General features: G+C 37.9%; 1 protein-coding gene across 7 annotated transcripts; it reads left to right on the top strand.

Annotated features, from left to right (window-relative positions):
• Positions 1 to 3,376: 3,376 nt before the first annotated feature.
• Positions 3,377 to 18,430, top strand: LOC107714032 (serine/threonine-protein phosphatase 6 regulatory subunit 3-like). 7 transcript variants are annotated; one of them, XM_016519718.1, is made up of 25 exons: positions 3,377 to 3,523; positions 7,760 to 7,938; positions 8,094 to 8,327; positions 8,421 to 8,607; positions 8,683 to 8,820; positions 9,042 to 9,107; positions 9,483 to 9,595; positions 9,733 to 9,846; positions 9,975 to 10,104; positions 10,502 to 10,654; positions 11,400 to 11,558; positions 11,658 to 11,722; positions 11,843 to 11,958; positions 12,034 to 12,119; positions 12,237 to 12,323; positions 12,566 to 12,663; positions 13,014 to 13,068; positions 13,171 to 13,301; positions 13,385 to 13,506; positions 13,603 to 13,777; positions 14,726 to 14,823; positions 14,904 to 15,087; positions 16,275 to 16,382; positions 17,227 to 17,313; positions 17,390 to 18,430. In XM_016519718.1, exons 3-25 carry the CDS (start codon positions 8,101 to 8,103, stop codon positions 17,439 to 17,441), a joined length of 2,751 nt encoding a protein of 916 aa, XP_016375204.1. In that variant the 5' UTR covers positions 3,377 to 3,523; positions 7,760 to 7,938; positions 8,094 to 8,100; the 3' UTR covers positions 17,442 to 18,430. The 7 variants fall into 7 exon arrangements, with proteins under 7 accessions (XP_016375204.1, XP_016375210.1, XP_016375205.1 ...); XM_016519719.1 differs by lacking the exon at positions 3,377 to 3,523 and adding an exon at positions 3,885 to 4,087 and having other exon boundaries at positions 8,097 to 8,327; XM_016519723.1 differs by lacking the exon at positions 3,377 to 3,523 and adding an exon at positions 3,885 to 4,087 and having other exon boundaries at positions 12,617 to 12,663.
• The last annotated feature ends 1,092 nt before the right edge of the window (positions 18,431 to 19,522 follow it).

The raw sequence follows: 19,522 nt of genomic DNA, 5'->3' as shown, positions 1-19,522 counted from the left end.
AAGGTGCGTCTCAGTCCAGTGGTAACCCAACAAACATGAGCAAGAATGCAGAAACACTTTGGATCACTCTAAACAGAGTGTTATGAAATGTTATTGTTGAATGTGACATTGCTGTGGTGGAATTGCATGCTAGGGTAATAAAATAAATGTGCGTTTGATCAGGAGTCCGATCGGGATTTCAGGAGTTTTGTCTTCTGCTGCCCTCATGTGGAAAAAACTGAAGCAAAAATATATTATAAAAGAGGTTTGGATGGCCCTCTTGACCACTCATAATAATACCTTATTCCTGTATTCAATCTTAGTGTCATTTTTCACCCCAAAATAATATATTAAAATAAATAAATGAATGACACTTAAATTGAAATTAATTTAATTAATAATTTATATATATATATATATATATATACATACATTAGATAGATAGATAGAAAGATATATTTAATTAATAAATAAGAAATATGTTTCATTTATTTCTAATTACTGTCATGCACATATAATATTTGTGTATAACAGTAATGAGAAATGTGTATGTGTGTGTGTTTGCGTGTGTGTGTACTTCATATTTTCTTTTAAATATATTTTATTTAATTGTTTTCTCATTTTTTTCTCATTTGTGATACACAAATATATAATGTAATATAAAATAAATATGTAAAATAATAACTAACTAACAACAACAACAATAATAATAATACTTTTATATAGAGACAAATACAAATACAACAAATAGAATAAAGTAAATTAGATTTAAATAAAACAAAAAGGTTTTATTAATTTAGACATAAATAACATAAAGAAATATATACAGTATATAAGCCTATTTTTAACATTTTACAATTTCTCATTATTGTTATACAGAAATATTTTAATTCCGTATAAAAACAGGTCACTTATTCATAAATACTAATGTAAATAATTTAATTATTTTTCCCATTTCACATTTACATTTATTTCTTTATTTTGGGGCTAAAAATTCACTCAGGTAATGCTAATGCATTATTATTTATGCAGGTAATTACTTGCATAAATAAGAGTTTTGCATGCATTTATTAAAAATTGGATTATGCTCTCTGCAGAACAAACTATGTTTCAAATAAATGACATCAGTGAGTAGTACACTGAAAAATAACTTCATAATGTATCCATCATTTTATGAATGTATCACAAATGTCACTTCACAGAGGCCCAGGGCCCAAAGCTTGTATACAGCAGTTGGGAACTAAATGTACATTCTCCTTTCTCGTTTTTCATCTCAAAGGCCTGTCTTCAGCACTTGACAGAAGTGAACACATGTTGTGAGGCTCCTGATTGGGCTGAGGGGGAGGGGAGATGATGTCGACACCCCTCCATGTACCCATCTGTCTGTCTTTGTTTATGAGCCGTGTAGTAGAGGAGCTAAAAACACGGCTTGGAAAAAAGGCACGTGAGAACACATGTCAGGAGGGAAAGCACGTCAGCATCCTGGATCTTCTGATTATATGTTCAAAAAAAGGGTGTTGGGCCACGTTTGGCCTCAATTGCGGGGACCAAAGGTTCCTATAAAGACAATAAACCCTGAAAATTGTGGGGACCAGTTAATAAACATAATAAATAATGTCTAATAAAATGCAAAAATTGCAAAAATGTTGATGAAAGATGACATGAGAAACATCTTTCGCACGGCCCCAGAAGCCCACAACATTTAGTTTACACACTTTTCATGACATGATCTTTGATTAGTAGAGGCAGGATTTTGTTAGACAATCATATGCACATGTTTGATTTTTTTTTGTAAAATCCTGGTTTTTGTCATAGAAACCCACATGGCAGTCTGTAATCCGAAACACAGTGGAATCATAGGGTTAATTTGACCCATATGAGAAAAATTACATCTGGCTGCTTTTGCTGTGTACAATGAATCCACTGCAGATTTTGTTATGCTTATGGAGCATGCAGCACAGAACATTCTCCTTTCTCGTTTTTCATCTCAAAGGCCTGTCTTCAGCACTTGACAGAAGTGAACACATGTTGTGAGGCTCCTGATTGGGCTGAGGGGGAGGGGAGATGATGTCGACACCCCTCCATGTACCCATCTGTCTGTCTTTGTTTATGAGCCGTGTAGTAGAGGAGCTAAAAACACAGCTTGGAAAAAAGGCACGTGAGAACACATGTCAGGAGGGAAAGCACGTCAGCATCCTGGATCTTCTGATTATATGTTCAAAAAAAGGGTGTTGGGCCACGTTTGGCCTCAATTGCGGGGACCAAAGGTTCCTATAAAGACAATAAACCCTGAAAATTGTGGGGACCAGTTAATAAACATAATAAATAATGTCTAATAAAATGCAAAAATTGCAAAAATGTTGATGAAAGATGACATGAGAAACATCTTTCGCACGGCCCCAGAAGCCCACAACATTTAGTTTACACACTTTTCATGACATGATCTTTGATTAGTAGAGGCAGGATTTTGTTAGACAATCATATGCACATGTTTGATTTTTTTTTTGTAAAATCCTGGTTTTTGTCATAGAAACCCACATGGCAGTCTGTAATCAGAAACACAGTGGAATCATAGGGTTAATTTGACCCATATGAGAAAAATTACATCTGGCTGCTTTTGCTCTGTACAATGAGTCCACTGCAGATTTTGTTATGCTTATGGAGCATGCAGCACAGAATAGATCTCGCATGTCTGAAATACAGCCGTCATCAGCTGTAACAGATCAGTTCCACAGCCTGAAGCTGTCGATTTATGCATCACATCTAACATAAGGGTCACACGTCAGATCCTATTTGGCATGCTACACTAAACCCGTAATTGCCTGTCTGCACAGAGATGAGCCCCGGACCTCTTGACCCATATTTTATCAATGGGCGCAAGAAATTCAAACACTTAAACACATATAAAAGCTATAGAAAGGTTCTCCTAAAGAGATAAATCACCAATAAATAATTATATAAAATGCTAAATGTGCCACATTTAGACAAACTGGCTGATTTTCAGCTGTTTTAACTTTAAAAACATGCATATTTAATATTATATGTCTATAATTCATATACAAATTAAACTACTGTTTTATGTAGGCCTAATCAATTTCATGTTGGTTTGCCATTTGAAATAATGCCTTTCATTTCAAATGAATTTATTTCTGTCAACTATCCACATATATACATACATATACATATATATAGCCTTTAAACACACTTATTTTATATGATATAGCTTGATGTGAATTAAACTCCTGTTTTATGTAATCGAGTTCATGTTGAAATAAAGCCTTTCTTGAGGCGAATTGGATGCTCCATTCAGTAAAATGTGGTTCATGTACTCAAAGCTGATTGGACCACCGGAATGTCAATCACCGTGACGTCTTATTGTTGCTAGGGCGTTGCAAATAACGAGCCGGTTAAGGCCATTCTGAAAGCGACACTGAACGGGCTGCTTTGTGCAACATTGTGAAGAAACTATAACCGCGTTGTCTTTATGTTTTGGATATGTTGAAATTTAAGGAATCCGTTCAAGGGACAGGCTCTCACAAAGAAGGTAAGATAAAGCAATATGTGCGTTTTGAAATCGGTACTTGATTGACATTCTCGTGATCCAATCAGACGAGGGATTTTTAATCCAACTAAATTCTATTGGCTTTAACTGCTGTGGTTGTGTCTAATGATTCAGTTTAACTTAAATATTGCTTGTAAAATGTATAATTGTGTCATTTCTTTAATTCCGACAAAGAGCATACGTTTGTAAAGATCATCTCTGTTTTCGTGGCGTTTGTAAATCAAAGATTTACCCCACACAGTCCGAGATTAACAAACACGACCAGCTATAATTGACACCCACTGTAGCCAATCAGCGCGCAGCAGTGGGGTTTGATTGACAGCTCCTCTACCTCAGGTGGGGGTTGGGGTTGTTGAAGTTGATAATGCCGCCATCTTGAAAAGTGAACTCTGATGGTCTCTCTTTTCGCGCCTGTCACAATCTGTTATAAACACCTAATTCTAATCATACCTCGCCCCATTTTTCGTTTTTATTCCGGTGACCGTTTTATGTAAAGCTTCGCCAGTCTTCATGCCGGGCTTTGGCAGGATTCCGCTTTCTTAATCGGTACGTATTTGTGTTGTGTGTGTCTCCGTTAGCTTAGCGTTTGCCAGTTACCACTTCTCTGTTTAGCCGAGTCAGAACAGCATACATTTCCAGCCTTTTCTCTCATTTAACAGATGTTTTCTCACATTTAGCGGGACTACTACGTATTTAAACCATCCCAGACTCTAAGAAAGTGTCAAATCTGTAATATTGTTCCGGCGGAAGCTCAGTGTCGGCTAATGCCGGGGCCCGACATGCCGAAAAGCTTCAGAAAGTGAGACACAAAGGCAAAACCTAGTGAGTTGTACACCTAGACAACGTTTTTGACCAATGTAAGAGCATATGAAGGTTGTATTGGAATGTTCAAACGCGCTTGTGGTGCTCCAAAATGCTGTCTAGGTAGGTAGTTCACTGGGGATTGAGACAGCCAAAAAAACCAACAGAAAACCCGTCTGGAAATGTTAATTCTGTTTTTAAGATTATATTTTGAAACCAGGACTGCTGTCATATAAAATTGTTATTAATGTGTTCTATAAAGATCATCGAAGTTTAGGTTTGATTTGGGTATAAAATGATTTTTCTAATATAATATGTAATTTCAGTATACATTTTGAAAACGGAGTCCTCAATCTCTGTAGAGCTGTTTACAGCATGTACTGATCACAGATCTCTGTATTTGCCTTTATTTTGGCACATCCATATAAACACCACTAAAATCTTACGGCTGTTTATTTCTAGTTTTGTGTGATGTGATTGCATGTGAAAGCTCCTAGAAGACTGTTAGCATGAGCAGATCGCTCACTCTTGTAAACAGTCTAGTTGGTTTGACATGGCAGCACATTTTTATGGTCCGCTCGGGCAGATCATCTTTGCAGACACGATTCTGAGTGCAACCGGAGGACTTGTGGTGGTGGTGGCGGCGGCATTGTTTTTGTGGCCTCTGGGATGCTGGAGAGGTTTGGCAACACTTTTTATTGCCCCTGAGAGGGAGTCACGAGGATTTGCTTCAGCTCAGAGTTACTCAAGCTGAATGGTACAGGTGATCTAGTGTAGTGCGGTGTTCTTCGACCTTTTACACTAGATAAAGTTGCCAACGTGAACCTGGAAAGACTTGGACTGAATGTAAATGTCAGGAAAAGCTATGCGAGGAAGGAAGAAACCAGTAAATCGAAGTTTAGTTGTGGTATAAGGTGTTATAAATGGTTGACATTCAGTGCAAGTGTCAAGATGTACTTCACAACCAAGTTATGTTGACGTGGAACATTGAATTGAGCCTTTAGCACCAGTCAAATTTCACTGCACGTGAAATTTCTTGACTTTAAAGATGAAAAAGTAATGCATGCTTGCTTTTTTTTTTTTTGAAAATCCTTATCCAATCACAGAGGTTTATTTGCCAAAAGTATGCCTGCCATGCAGGGTTCCAGACTGTGATCAAATGGTCGCATTTTGCGACCATTTTTTTCTGCCAGTGCGACTAATTTTTGTGAGTGGTTGCACTGGCGCGACCACCGCGTTGTCCAACTCATAAGCTCTGCCATTTCTTTTGCATTTGAGAAATATCAAACGGCAAATGAAACAAAAGCGAAACTAAACCGTGCTACGTTTCAGCTGTGCAGCTCGGCCCGCGACGCAAACAAACTTGTCCGAGCTCAGAACAGCTTTACTCGGGATCCAAAGTTGATTTCGTGGCACTGTTACTGCACAGATGCAACAGTGCTGCAAGATCCAGTGAGAAGCGTTTGAATTCGCCGCACAATGATTGCTGCGAGATCTAGTGAGAATCATTCAAATTCTGCACAGAATTCTCTGTTATAAACAGCGCTGACGTCAGAAAACCAGAAGCGGTAACGCTAACTGTAACCATGGTGTCGTGGTAGAAATAGTCGAATGCATATAATTCACTTCAGGGTTTGTACTACCTTTTGAGAGAGAAATTCAAGCACTTTTCAATGACTTTCAAGCATTTCACACAACTATTTCCAGCACTTTAATGCTCTAAAATGATCCAGTTTGAATTTTAGTTTTAATAGGATGACCAAAATATACTTTGTGGTAAGCAAACACTTATGTAAAATTTAAAAATACATAAAATCACAATTATAACCAGTAGACAGCAGCAAAGGAGCACTTATTGGCTTATTAGTCATTCATTTCTACTTTTTCTCTATATTTTGAAATGATAAAATCACTATTATAAAATATCAAATCATCAGTCAGTAAGATTTAAAAAAAAAAAAAATTTGAAAGAAGCCTTATGCTCACAAAGGCTGCATTTTTATTTGATCAATTCAGTAAAAAAAACTAATACTGTGAATTTTTTTTCCAATTTAAAAGATCTGTGTATATTCATGCATATGTGTGTAACATAATTTTTATTAACACTGTCTTTACTGTCACTTTTGATCAATTTAATGTGTAAAATAGTGACCCTGATTTTTGTGTGAAGATTATTATTTTTATGTATAAATACCTTGTATCAGTATTATCATTAATTAAAAATGACCCCCCCCCCCCCCAAACTGTTTCACTTATGGATACTTTATTTGTGCAATAGCAGTGATAATTCATGCTTATATCTTATGTTCACTGGAGGTTAATACAGATTTAAAGAAGTTCTGTTTAGTAATTTGGCCACAGACTTTTGAATTGAAAGATCAACATTGTATCTATATCAAACTTCAAGTTAATGTCATTGTGCAGTTTAATATTTTAACGCTTGTTATTTTAAATCTGATGTTGATAGCACCAGAACTTTTACAGCAAGAGCTCTTTTAGGAAGAATTTTGGGTAGTTTGTCAATGTTTTTAAAATTCTGTAAATTGGCAAAAAGCATGTTTGCTGGAGAATGGAAGTAGGCCGATGCCAAAGCTCTTTCGGGTGAGCCTAGCCCAACCCCCTTAGTCTATTAATAAGCTTTCCTTCCTCTTAGCCATTCATGAAAGTCAGGATGGCTGCTTGCCAGCTTGGTAACCTTTCACCTCAGTGGTGTGCATCCATCTACCGTTTAGACTGGAAAAATAGTCTCTTGGCTACCCTTAATAATGCATAGCTGTGTGTTGATGTCTCCAATTATAGCAATTTGATGCCAGAGCTGTCAAATGGACATTTGGATGTACCCGACATAACTATCTTATGTTAGAAATTATGTACACTTTCCTTGTAAGAAGAACACACAAAAAGAAAATGAAACCACAATTACTAACGCAAAACCACAATCATGTGTGGAATGAGTTAATAATTGTTACCGACCGATCAGAGGAGTTAGTCTGGTATAGTGCAACTGTATTTGTTGTGTTGCTAGGTTGTCAACGTCACAACAAGGAACTTGTTTGGTTTTCTTTAAACTTTCAAACTACCGCTTGTTTTGTCACTGTGAACTGGTGCATTGTTTCTGTATTAAATCAGGCTCTATTCATAGAATTAGAATGAATTCCACATTTGGAAGTTGTTGTTTGTTTAATGTCTATTTGAGATCCTGGCAAACTGGAAAAGGTCTCTTGTTATTGTTAGCAGCATGTGTTTTGTAATATGTATTTGTTTTTAATGTTGTGGCTAGTATTGACCATTTGTGAGAGTAATCATCAGAATCGGGCAGGTCTATATATATATTTATTTATTTATTTATTTATTTATTTATTTATTTACAAATGCTTTATGTATAACCCTCTTTTTCTTGTTTGTTCTCTGTTGCAGGTGTGTGTTGAGCGTTTTTGCTGTGGCAGAAGACATTTCTGCTGCATGTGTCCTTTATTTAAGGGTCTGTCCAGTTTCTACCGCCTGTGGTGCCTGTAATGGGCCAGAAGTCCCAAAGAGCACAAGCATTATTTTATTTTTAATCAGAGTTTTTACCCTCTGGTCTCTGCTTCACTCAGGTAAGCTTTTTCATAATTAGTCACATTTCAAATGTAACATCTTCAGTCATAATGATAATGCAAAACTCACCAAAAACTCCTAGATAAGTAAAACCTAATTTCGTTTTCAGTTTATGTATCTGAAAACCACCCCCTCCCGTTTATTTTTTCTTCAGCAGCACCATGTTTTGGAAGTTTGATCTGCACACGACGTCCCACATTGACACGCTCCTGGAGAAGGAAGACGTTACGCTGACTGAGGTGATGGACGAAGAGGATGTCTTACAGGAGTGCAAGGCTCAAAACCACAAGCTCGTGGACTTCCTGGTGAGGCCACAGTGCATGGAGGATCTCGTGGGCTACATCACTCAGGAGCCCAATGACGATGTGGAGGAGAAGATCAAATACAAGTAAGAATAACATGTTTGATGCTTGCTCAAAAACATTTGTTCTAAAAAAAATTGCTGTGCTAAGCTTCCTCACGTTTCTTTTTTTATGGAAAGGTATCCCAACATATCCTGTGAACTACTGACCTCAGATGTTAGCCAGATCAATGACAGGCTGGGTGAAGATGAAAATTTACTGATGAAACTCTACAGCTTCCTTCAGAATGAGCCTCCCCTCAATCCGCTGCTAGCCAGTTTCTTCAGCAAGGTCCTTAGCATCCTCATTGGGAGGAAACCAGAGCAGGTACGTCATCAGACATACTGAATTGTGTTCATATGGATGCGTACAAGTGAACTAAATCTCCTGTCTTGCATCTAGATCGTGGAGTTCCTCAGGAAGAGGGAAGACTTTGTGGATCTGATGATCAAACACATAGGGACCTCGGCTATTATGGACCTCCTGCTCAGGATGCTCACCTGCATCGAGCCACAGCAGCTTAGACAAGATGTATTAAATGTGAGTTTTCATACCTACAAGAAAGGTTTTCATGATGTTGCGTCTCTATTTTGTTGGGGTAAAAAGCGGTTTGACTTTGTGCATGCACGATTTTTAGTTTTGTAGATATGGATGTTTTCATTTGAATACAGCAGGAAATTCAACACAGATTAGTCATTTAATCCACTCACTGTCATCGTTAATACCACCTCACAGTTTCCTCTTCATCTCCTCTCTTGCAGTGGCTAAATGAAGAGAAAGTTATACAGCGACTGGTTGACATGGTACAACCATCACAAGATGAGGATGTAAGTGACGCCCAATAAAGCAATGTTATAAGAAAAACAAAATGTATTTTTAATTTTATTTTATTTAAATGTAATTTTTCAAAGTTGGAGGAAAAAAAGGGGAAAACAAGCCATTGAAGCATATTTATTTCTAATGTATTGTCTTTTTTTGCATTGAAGTATTAAAGTGAATTTGATTTAAAATATTAAAAAAAAAATACATTTTTAAATGTTTAATTTTAATATTTTTGTGATTTTAAAGCTAGTGAAAATGTTGGGATTGAAAGTAAAAAAAACAATTGGACTGCATGTCTGACCGGCCCTTATTGTTGAGTCCTGATGACCCATTCCTGCTTGCTAGCTACGGAACAGTAAATGCTTGTTCCCTCCACACAGAGACACTCAAACGCGTCTCAGTCGCTCTGTGAGATCATTCGACTGAGCAGAGATCAAATGTTCCAGGTGCAGGGCTGCTCGGAGCCTGACCCTCTGCTGGCCACACTGGAGAAGTGAGTTTGTCCATGTCAATACAGTTCTTTCTAGTGACTTTCTGGAAGGTGACATTTTTGGAGGGATTAAAGTTGAGCTCTAGTTTCAGGCACGCTAATGCTGTAGTACTGAATGGACTGTTTGTCTTCCTTTTTAGACAAGAGACAGTAGAGCAGTTGCTGTCAAACATCTTTGACAAAGAGAAGAATGATTCTGCCATAGTCAGTGTGATCCAGATACTACTAACCCTCTTTGAGACACGGAGACCAGCGTAAGTGCATTCTTATTATTATTATTATTATTATTATTATTATTATTATTTATTTATTTATTTATTTTTTCCAGCCTTTCTTGGGTGCTTGTTCATATCTGAATATCATCCTTGGTTTTTCCTTTCAGGTTTGAAGGTCATCTGGAGATTTGCCCCCCTGGAATGAACCATCCTTCATTCTCTGTCAATCAGAGTATTCTAGATGCTGTCAGACCCAGGCTGAAAGATTTTCACCAGCTTTTGCTCGAGCCCCCAAAGGTGAAAACATTGTGTTGGCTAAATTTTATATCAGCTGACCTAACTTAGACCGTAATCTCCAAATTCCTAATTACATTAAGCTTTGGACAACAACAACACTTTGTGCCTGTACAAATATAACCTGGCAGAATCTTGTCCTTTTAAAGAGCTGCTTGTCTTGCCCACACAGCCATATATGTTGAATTAATATTGTTTTAATAGTAGTTTATAGTTGTTATATGCTCTTTAAAATAAATAAATTTTAAAGAGCTGCTTGTCTTGCCCACACAGCCATATATGTTGAATTAATATTGTTTTAATAGTAGTTTATAGTTGTTATATGCTGTTTAGTTGTTTTTAGAGTCAAATCAACATCCAGACTCATCTTTGCGGTTTTATCTTTTTATTTTTATTTTAGAAAACGGTTTTGAATACCACATGGGGAGTGTTGGATCCACCAGTGGGAAATACTCGTCTAAATGTGGTGCGACTAGTGACCAGCCTTCTACAGACCAACACGCATATCATCAACCAGGAGCTCATTGCCCTCAACACATTGGGAGTCATACTAGTGAGTGATTGAGATACAATTAAAGAGTTCTGTGATGTCTATTTGCAATGAGAAAAGCTAGTTGTTAACCATGTTCTTAAACCCCACTGTTTGGGGTCAGTTACTTCTTTGTTTATTTTTTTACTTCAAGTTTTTAAAAAGTGTCTCATGCTCACCAAGGCTGCATTTGATGGAAAAAAATGGAAATGTTATTACAATTTAAACTAACTCTTTTCTGTTTTAATATTTTAAAGTGTAATTCATTCTTGTGATGGCAAAGCTGAATTTTCAGTGGCCATTACTCCAGTCTTCAGTGTCACATGATCCTTCAGAAACATTCTTTATCAATTTTGAAAAAAGTTGTGCTTAATATTTTGAATATATATATATATATTCAGGGTTCTGATATTCTTTATTCTATTCATTCTATTCTGTTCATTTATTTGAATTTTTTTTTGTAACATTATAAATTCCTGTACTGTTATTTTCAATCAATTTAATGCTGCTTTGCTGAATAAAACTATTAGTTTAGTATCTCACTGACACAAATTTTGATTAGTAATGCAATCCATTGCCTTGCTTTATACTAACTAGTAACTACATAGAAATTTTGTAATTAGTCACATTAAAACTGGATAAGCTCATTACTTTTTGTATTACAGCTATTGTCAAAAGAATTAGGGCAGAAAAGATGTTTGTATAATACAATCTGTGCTTGAATGCCATATATGTTCTAAAATAAATAATTTGTTTCTTTTGTCTAAAGGACATGTACTTCAAATACTTATGGAATAATTTCCTACACACGCAAGTAGAAATCTGTACAGCGATGATCTTAGCGATGCCTTCAACCCAAAGTGAATCTCCTGAAATCAACAGAGAAAACGACCAAGAGCCCATAAGAGAAAACATCCTTATCAAACATGTGAGTTTATCATCATTTCCGCTCACTCGCTCTTTGAAACACAAGCTGTTTGCTTCACACATCAAAGTTTAATGTGTTCTTCTCAATTCTGACCTGCAGCTCTTTCAGAAGTGCCAGTTAATACAAAGAATTCTTGATGCCTGGGGATCAAATGAGAAGGAGCAGTGAGTAAACTCATAAAACTGATCTCTTACGTGTGAAGAGGAGCCGTCCTGTTTACACATCTGTGACTGTGGTTTTGTCTGGAGAAGTCTTTACTAAATCCTCCGTCTCTCTTTCCGTAGGGCTGAGGGTGGGCGGCGGAGAGGTTACATGGGTCACCTGACCAGAATAGCGAACTCTATAGTCCACAACAGTGACAAGGGCCCCAATGGGGCACAAATTCAACAGCTCATCTCAGGTTCGTTTAAATGCATGTAAAACAATTTTCAGACGGTTTTCAAAGCCATTTCCACTTACATTTGCTCACTTTCAGAGCTTCCAGAGGAGGATAGGGAACGATGGGAAGCGTTTACTTCAGGACAGCTAGCAGACACAAACAAGAAAAACACTGTAGACTTAGTAAGTGTGCTGTTTTATTCACTGTCTTCTGAAACTATTGCTTTTGTTTCACAATGCTCATAAAAGTGTATTTGACATCAAAACTAAGTTTCTAATTTCCCCCCCAAACTTTCTCAGGTTAACACACACCACATACACTCATCCAGCGATGATGAGGTAGATTTCAAAGACAGCGGGTTTCATCAGGACTCCTCCCTACAGCAAGTAAGTCTGTGCCTGGATGAGCTCACAAAAGCTGCTACTATTGTAATATCTGAATGCTAATGTTAATGGTACTGCTAAATAATCAAATTAATAAATCTACTTGTTTAAACTACATTTATAATTGTTTTAGTCCTTTGAGCGCTTTTTGAGGCAAGACGCTTAACTGCTATCAGCTGTTTTGAAATGAAGCTTTTTTTGTAGTGTCAAGACTATATCATTATCGTTGGTCCTGGGTTTGCCAGGCCTTTTCTGATTATCAGATGCAACAAATGACGTCCAATTTTATTGAGCAGTTTGGCTTCAATGACGAAGAGTTTGCCGATCAGGAGGATGTCGGGGAGTAAGTACCCATCGTGCATGATGCTTCATTCAGATTTGCCGCCTTTTCTGCTGGTATCAAATCAGTTGGGGACGGTTTAGCATTGTAAGTGGGGGCTTTGGTTGATTTTTAGGGTTATGTTGCTTTTCAATAAACTCACAAAGCCTGTTTTGGGGGGTTGTGTGTGTTAAATCATGGATCGTACAGTGTAGATTACATCTGATCACTTAAATGTCTCCGTTCTGATTATCCATGTTTTTAATAGACTGGTGTGGTGTACATGGTGACAGTCAGTGATGCTGTGGGTGACAGGTGCTGCTCATTGTCTTAAGGGCTTAACCATACTAAAATCTGTTTTTTTAATCTTGCAGTATTCCTTTTGATAGAATATCAGACATCAATTTTTCCTTGAATACAAATGAAAGTGTAAGTATGTCAGATGTTTGCTCAAATTAATGTGTATTATTAGTTGATTTTATTGAAAAGCTCATGGTATGTTTTCATAGTTTGTTCCTGCTATGCTCATAGGCAAACATGGCTCTCTTTGAGGCCTGCTGTAAGGAGAAGATCCAGCAGTTCGAAGACGCCGGATCAGATGAGGAAGATATCTGGGATGAGAAGGACGTCACTTTTGCTCCGGAAGCTCAGAGACGTACCAGGTATTGTAATCCTTGGAACAGACTTTTAAAGCATTTTTCATCATGCCGGTGTGTTGATTCTCCATGACTTTCTTCCTACGCAGGAGCTCAGGAAGTACAGATAGCGAGGAGAGTACAGACTCTGAGGAGGAGGATGGGAAGAGAGACCCGTTTGATTCCGCCAATGCCACCTCTGATGACCGAATGGAAGTGGACTCTGGGGATGGTGAGAATATAAATGATCAGCTGCCGTATCTAGTAATATTTATTTCTATAGTAAGTAAGTTCACACATCCTTGTTCTGTATCATGCTTCGGTTAAGGACCAGTATGGACGGCAAATTTTGATGACATACCTATGGACACGGGCAGCTCCACGGCTCCCAGCGCACCTGTGTCCACCTCACCAGCTGCAGTTGCTGAACCTGCGGGCTGGAACTCTCCAAACGCAGATGCAGAGTCGGGTTGGGCTGACTTCTCCAGCTTCACACCTGTCAGGTATGGAATGCATGTTTAAAGTACACTGATTACACTGACACACAATTTTTTTTTTCTTCAACAAAATATATAATTAAATATATAGCTATTGTCGTTTTTTTCCCACAAATACATATTGGGGCTGTCAAAACTTAAAAATAATTAACATTAACTATAAAAGGGACAGCTAAATGTGATGTTTATTATAATGGGTTTGCTTTAATTTCAATTTTTTTTTAGGCCTATTAAATGTTAAAAATAATGGCACAAATTTTACTGTAATGTTAGCTAGCTATATTTTCTCATTTAAAAGAAAAATCAGTTTAATAAATGATTTGATATCGGTATTGGTTTCGGCGATACTTGCCTTCATTCATAGTACTTAGTAAAAAGTGACACATTTTTAAAATATTCCGTCTTTTATATCATTTCAACATTAATTTGGGGATTCAGAAAAATGACATTAAAGGGCACCTATTATGCCCCTTCTTACAAGATGTAATATTGGTCTTGGGTGTCCCCAGAATGTGTCTGTGAAGTTTCAGCCCAAAATACCCCACAGATCATTTATTATAACAGCTGGAAAATGTCATTTTTGGGGTGTCTAAAAAAGAGGTATTTTGGAGTGTATCGCTTTAAATGCAAATGAGCTGCATATTCCCGCCCGGTCTCCAGAAGAGGGCATCAGAAGAGGGCATCGCGTATACATCTCTCTGCATTGCATATCTACAGCAATAAACAGCCAGTAGAAGCAACATAACTGAGAGCGAGAGGAAGCCAAATGCACTGAAAGTGGAACGAAACAGCGCGATGTTACAGAGCTCGTGCCGCGCTGATTTATACATTAAGTCATGCATGTTTATTGATTATAGAAAGGGCCAGCAACCTGCACTACTGATGTACAAAATGCAGCACTGAACATGTAAATGTGGAAAATTCATTAGATGTTCATTTTTCTCCTTTATTTAGCCCCAAGGATCCTTTGAGGAGCAATTCCCCTGTAGCCATGGAGACCAGCATAGAAACGGTGGACCCTCTGGGAGTCAACGCGCCCATGCAGCAAGAAAGTAAGAATAGACTCTTACCATTCCTCTTGTCCTTATGTGTCAACATACAGTGGTTAGAATAGAACGATCTAATTGTTTAGACACAGATCAGTGGCTTCCCAATGAGACCACCCCGACTTCCCCAAGAGGAAAGGTTGGAGACGGCTCGGACCCCAAGGAAGAGCCTGTCAGTGACCGCATCACAGAAACGGTCACCAACGGCTCTATGAAAGAGACGGTCAGCCTTACTGTAGACGCCAAAACTGAAACTGCTGTTTTCAAGAGGTGAGTCCTGCAGGTTTCACACTCAGTGCCTCGCATCACTTCCTCTTCTCCCCCTTTGAGACACAAGCTTCACTTCACTCTGCATGTAGACCTGATCTTTCCTTGTCACGTATACTCCTCCTCCTCCTGCACCTAGAGCCAGCCAAGCCCTGGACCGCCCACCGTGTCTCTTTTAAACGGGGGCTGTTAAGATGCAGAGCTTTGTAACATCTGTTTTGTCTGTTTGAGAACGCAAAAAAAGAACAATCTGTCCTTCTTGAACTGCAACTCTTACAACATGAGCTTCCTCTCTCTCTTTGGCGTGCGTGTGGCTTCAGAGTGTTGAAATCGTATCGGTATGTACAGCCAATCAGGGGGCGTGTCTTGTTTTGTTTGGTTTTTCCCATGTCGGCCACTGCGTTTTGATTTGTAACCATGTTTTGTTTCTTCGTTCGTATGTTTGTTTGTTTTCTTTTAAACAGTAATATATCCATCACCATTTGCATGTTAATATCAGATGTACTGGTTGTTAATGGCATGAAATGCCCCATGCATCCTTTGTAGTTCATTCTGATCGCAAAAGTTTCAAGCCCATGTTTCCCAGTCTTGCCAACACCGCAGGTGAAGATTTATGGATTCCCTTCTCATCCTCGGCTGTGGTTTGGCCCCATGGCTCTTTCGCAGGGCTAAATTTATGAGTACGAGCTAGCCCTTTAAAATCCGGGCCATGCGTGAACTTTAATTTGGGTAAATCAGTCTGATAAAGGAGGATGTATCTCTGTAGACCTTCCCTAGTCCAGAAATCCGCCATGATCTTCCTGGCATGAGGCTTTAGAGGAGGTTATAATTAATTAAATGACTGTTTGTGTTGATGCCACCCTAAAGGTAAGGTTGGCTGGCATGTGATCACTTTGTAAAATTGCTAGCTTTGATTTTACACCACCATTTCACACTCGCATACTAAACAAGTTCATCGTCTAAACCAGCTGTTGTGTGGTTCATAATCACTTCCCGTCTCTGTACGTCATGCTCACATCTTACTTGTCTGCCAAACCCCATTTCAGAACATTTTCGTTTTGCCCCGTTGCTTTTAATGTGGTCCGTTCCATTCTGCATGTTTATCCAGGGATTTAAAAAGGGGGTTTTATTCTTCAAAAGAGCGGCAATGAAAGCTCTTTAAAACGCTGTCCTCTCTGATCGTCCTGTAGCGAGGAAGAGAAACGATCTACCTCTGAAGATGCATCTGCAAAATTGTTTGCAGAGAGTGGGGAAGTGGAGAAAAGCAATTGTCCTCCTAGCAACTGTCAGAAACCAGGGTAAGAGTCTTTATTTGTGAAGTCAATAAAGTATTAATAAAATGAATCATTTGCTTTTAGTAGAGTCTAGGGACCAGAGATGTTATTGTGAACAAAAATTGATAAACATTTTTTGTTAATTGAAATAATATAATTAATTTGATTGTTAATTAATTATACAGAAGCAAAATTATCAAAATGTTTTTTTTCTAAATTATATATCAGGAGATGTTTGGGATTTTGAGGTTATTGCCATAAGTACTATAGGGCCCTATGATTTCCACAATGCAAAAAAACGCGGGTGGAATCCAGTCAAATTTTGGATGGATAAATTTAAAGTGTTTGAATATTAAGCCGCAAAAATACTATTTAAATATGAATCCTGCATGTTCTGCGTGTGTCTGTGTGAATGAATGGCGTAGATGTGCAGTTTCGTTTACTGCACACATACTGAAGCGCGCGTGCGTAACGCTCCGTGTTTTCAGCCTCTGCCGCTCAATATGATTACATGAACACAAACAATCTACAGATCTGCTCTGAGAGTCACTTTAGGAGATTTTTACAGTTTCTTTTGAGAAACTATCATCATGTCATGTACAAACAGAAACTTAAAGGTCTTCACAGCAACCTGTCAAAATAAGTTGAGAATAAGAAACCGTGACAGATAAAAATATTACTAGATGTAATGATGGTATTACTACCACTAATAAAATTATTAAAACCATTTTTATTTTTAAGGAATATTTACCAGAAGAAAATATTTAACAGATTTTATTTATTTTCTCCGCAAAATTGCATTTTTTTTATTTTTTATTTTTATTTAACTGTCATTTAACCAACGTTGTCATTTTTTTTTCTTCTTCAGTCTAAAGCACTTAGAAGAGAAAGCAAAAGCCACTTGCAAAGCTCTAAATGGTCCTCTTGAGGATGCGGCCGCTATGGACGAAGCCAAGTGAGTTTTTCCCATTTCCTTTAGTTTAGTGTTGCTTCCACCCCTGACATCAAGCCCCTCTCCTTTTCCCAACCAGATCAGAGCAGCGCACGGCCAACCCCGAGGCAGCAGTGAACGGTCCGGCATGATGAGAGTAGTGCTGTCAGTCACGTGCACACCCCTCCTCCAGGACCCACCCGGAGAGGCCAGTGCCAGACTGGAGCCCCCCACAAACCACCACCGCTGCTGCTGCTGTCTCTTACTCCAGCACTGCACTGATGCCACCAGATCAGGACCAGCAATATTCATATTAGACCGTTGTACAGAAAATTTGAACTGTTATGAAGAGAAACATACTCTAATGATTTTTTTTTTTTTGCATTCGTTTATATACTATTGTTCTTATGAGGTGATCTGTCTGACGTCTTGCCACTTAAAAGTGAATAGTAATGTTGCTATAGTTAAAAATGATTGTATGAATAAAAAAATATTTTATAAAAGACATGTATACAGAAACAGGATTGATAAAACCGAAATATACTGATTGGAACGTTAATGTGTGACCAAAACATAAGCTGTCTTTTTGATAGGATTTTCCTCTTGCACACAAATCTGCTATTTAATTTCCAAGTAAAAGCAACAGCTGCCACAGACATCTTAAATTGGCAACTTATGTCGGTCTGTTTTATTTTTCAGCTTATTGTTAGGGGAGACTGCTTTGAGATATTCAGAAATGATGATTTATTTTGCCACCCGTGTTATTTGTAAATGTTTCTTGTATCCTTTCAACATTAGCAAGATTTGGACAAAAGAAACACTTTTTGGTATAGTTTTTAACTTAATTTATTCTCAAAGAGATGGTATGCTACTTACACACCCCCTTCTTGATGAAATTAAAATCAGGAGTGAATGGACAGATGGGTCTCCATTTGCATGTAGCTAGTAAGAGTGATTCTTACCTACGGGCCTACATTCAGTACGGCCCAACTTTTATAACCGTTATCCTCTCCAAACAAGTCAACCTTTCTACCTGAAGAGTGATGGGAATGCAACATATTCCTGGTAATGCTACAATGATCATGCATCGACTTTTTTTCTTTTTGTAATAAAACGCTGTCTGTGCCAGCAAGAAGGAAAAGGTTCTGTCTGTGAATCGCACATATTTCTGAATGAGAATGGATCATGCTGTTGATCGGGGCAAGGCCTGACCTACTTGAGTCTCTGGGCCTGTTTCATAAAACAAGTTTACCAAATAAGACAGGCTTATTTCAGTTAGTCTGACTTGTTGTGAACCAAATCTACTGGCAATAAGTCAGACTAATTGAAATAATCCTGGCTTATTTGGTAAACTTGTTTTATGAAACAGGCCCCTGGTCTGTTACGGGCATCAGTGTTGTTTATTGATTATCTACTGTCTGCTCTTGTCTGTCAGCTGGGTGCTTCAGTTTCTATTTAGGCCTGATTTATCAGGGAGTCTGTAAAATTGGTAATTTCGAAAATCCATTGTTTGCTGAGTGGAGAGACTAAATGGCATGACTATTTAAAAACTTCAAGTTTGCAGGTCAGTTCACTGCATTTTTTTGTTTTGAAGCCAACAGGTGGCAGTAAAGTCATTTCAGTTTGTAAATGCATACGTTCTGTAAAACCGAGAACGGAGTACTGGACATGGTTATTTAAAACGAGTCATTTTTAACTCATAATGTCCCAATCTTTTTGGATGAAATGTCCTTTTAACGATCCGCTACGAACGACTTTTACATTCCGTATTGGCACCACAATCCTTTTTCCTATTTCAGGTTAGACGCCATATAGAATCTTAACAGATTAAAACGAGGCTGTGTTACGTTAGCTAAACAAGTATGTCCTTGTCGAAAATTAACCATTGTTTTACTACAAAAAAAAGGTTACTAGTTGATACACTAACCACAGCTTAACCATGGTATTTGTAGTAAAACTGCAGTCATACAAATGGTAATCAATATGCCAAAAAACATGGTTACTACACTTTTACTATAACAAAACCACGGTTAATTTTCACACTACAATCCATGAATGCACTGTACTTCAATCCCTCAACCTCGTTTTCATTCCTGTCAAAAATATGAATAATATGGCGTTACCGTTAACATGATGAATTGACATTTGTGTCAGTAGCTACTATACTGACTTAAACAAGGTTTTAGGTCGTGAATGATAAATTGGCACATGAAATCACCTCCCATTACAATCC

Source organism: Sinocyclocheilus rhinocerous, unplaced genomic scaffold, assembly GCF_001515625.1.
Source record: "Sinocyclocheilus rhinocerous isolate Xijiao unplaced genomic scaffold, SAMN03320098_v1.1 scaffold568, whole genome shotgun sequence".
NCBI lineage: Eukaryota > Metazoa > Chordata > Actinopteri > Cypriniformes > Cyprinidae > Sinocyclocheilus > Sinocyclocheilus rhinocerous.
Note: the sequence above shows the minus strand (reverse complement) of the source record. Positions and strands in the feature narration are given on the sequence as shown.

Coding starts and splice junctions, on each gene's coding strand:
- LOC107714032 (XM_016519718.1), top strand. CDS start 8,101: ATGTTTTGGAAGTTTGATCTGCACACGACGTCCCACATTGACACGCTC. Junction 9,847..9,974: donor TTTGAGACACGGAGACCAGC/GTAAGTGCATTC, acceptor TTTTCCTTTCAG/GTTTGAAGGTCATCTGGAGA. Junction 12,324..12,565: donor AGGACTCCTCCCTACAGCAA/GTAAGTCTGTGC, acceptor TGGGTTTGCCAG/GCCTTTTCTGATTATCAGAT.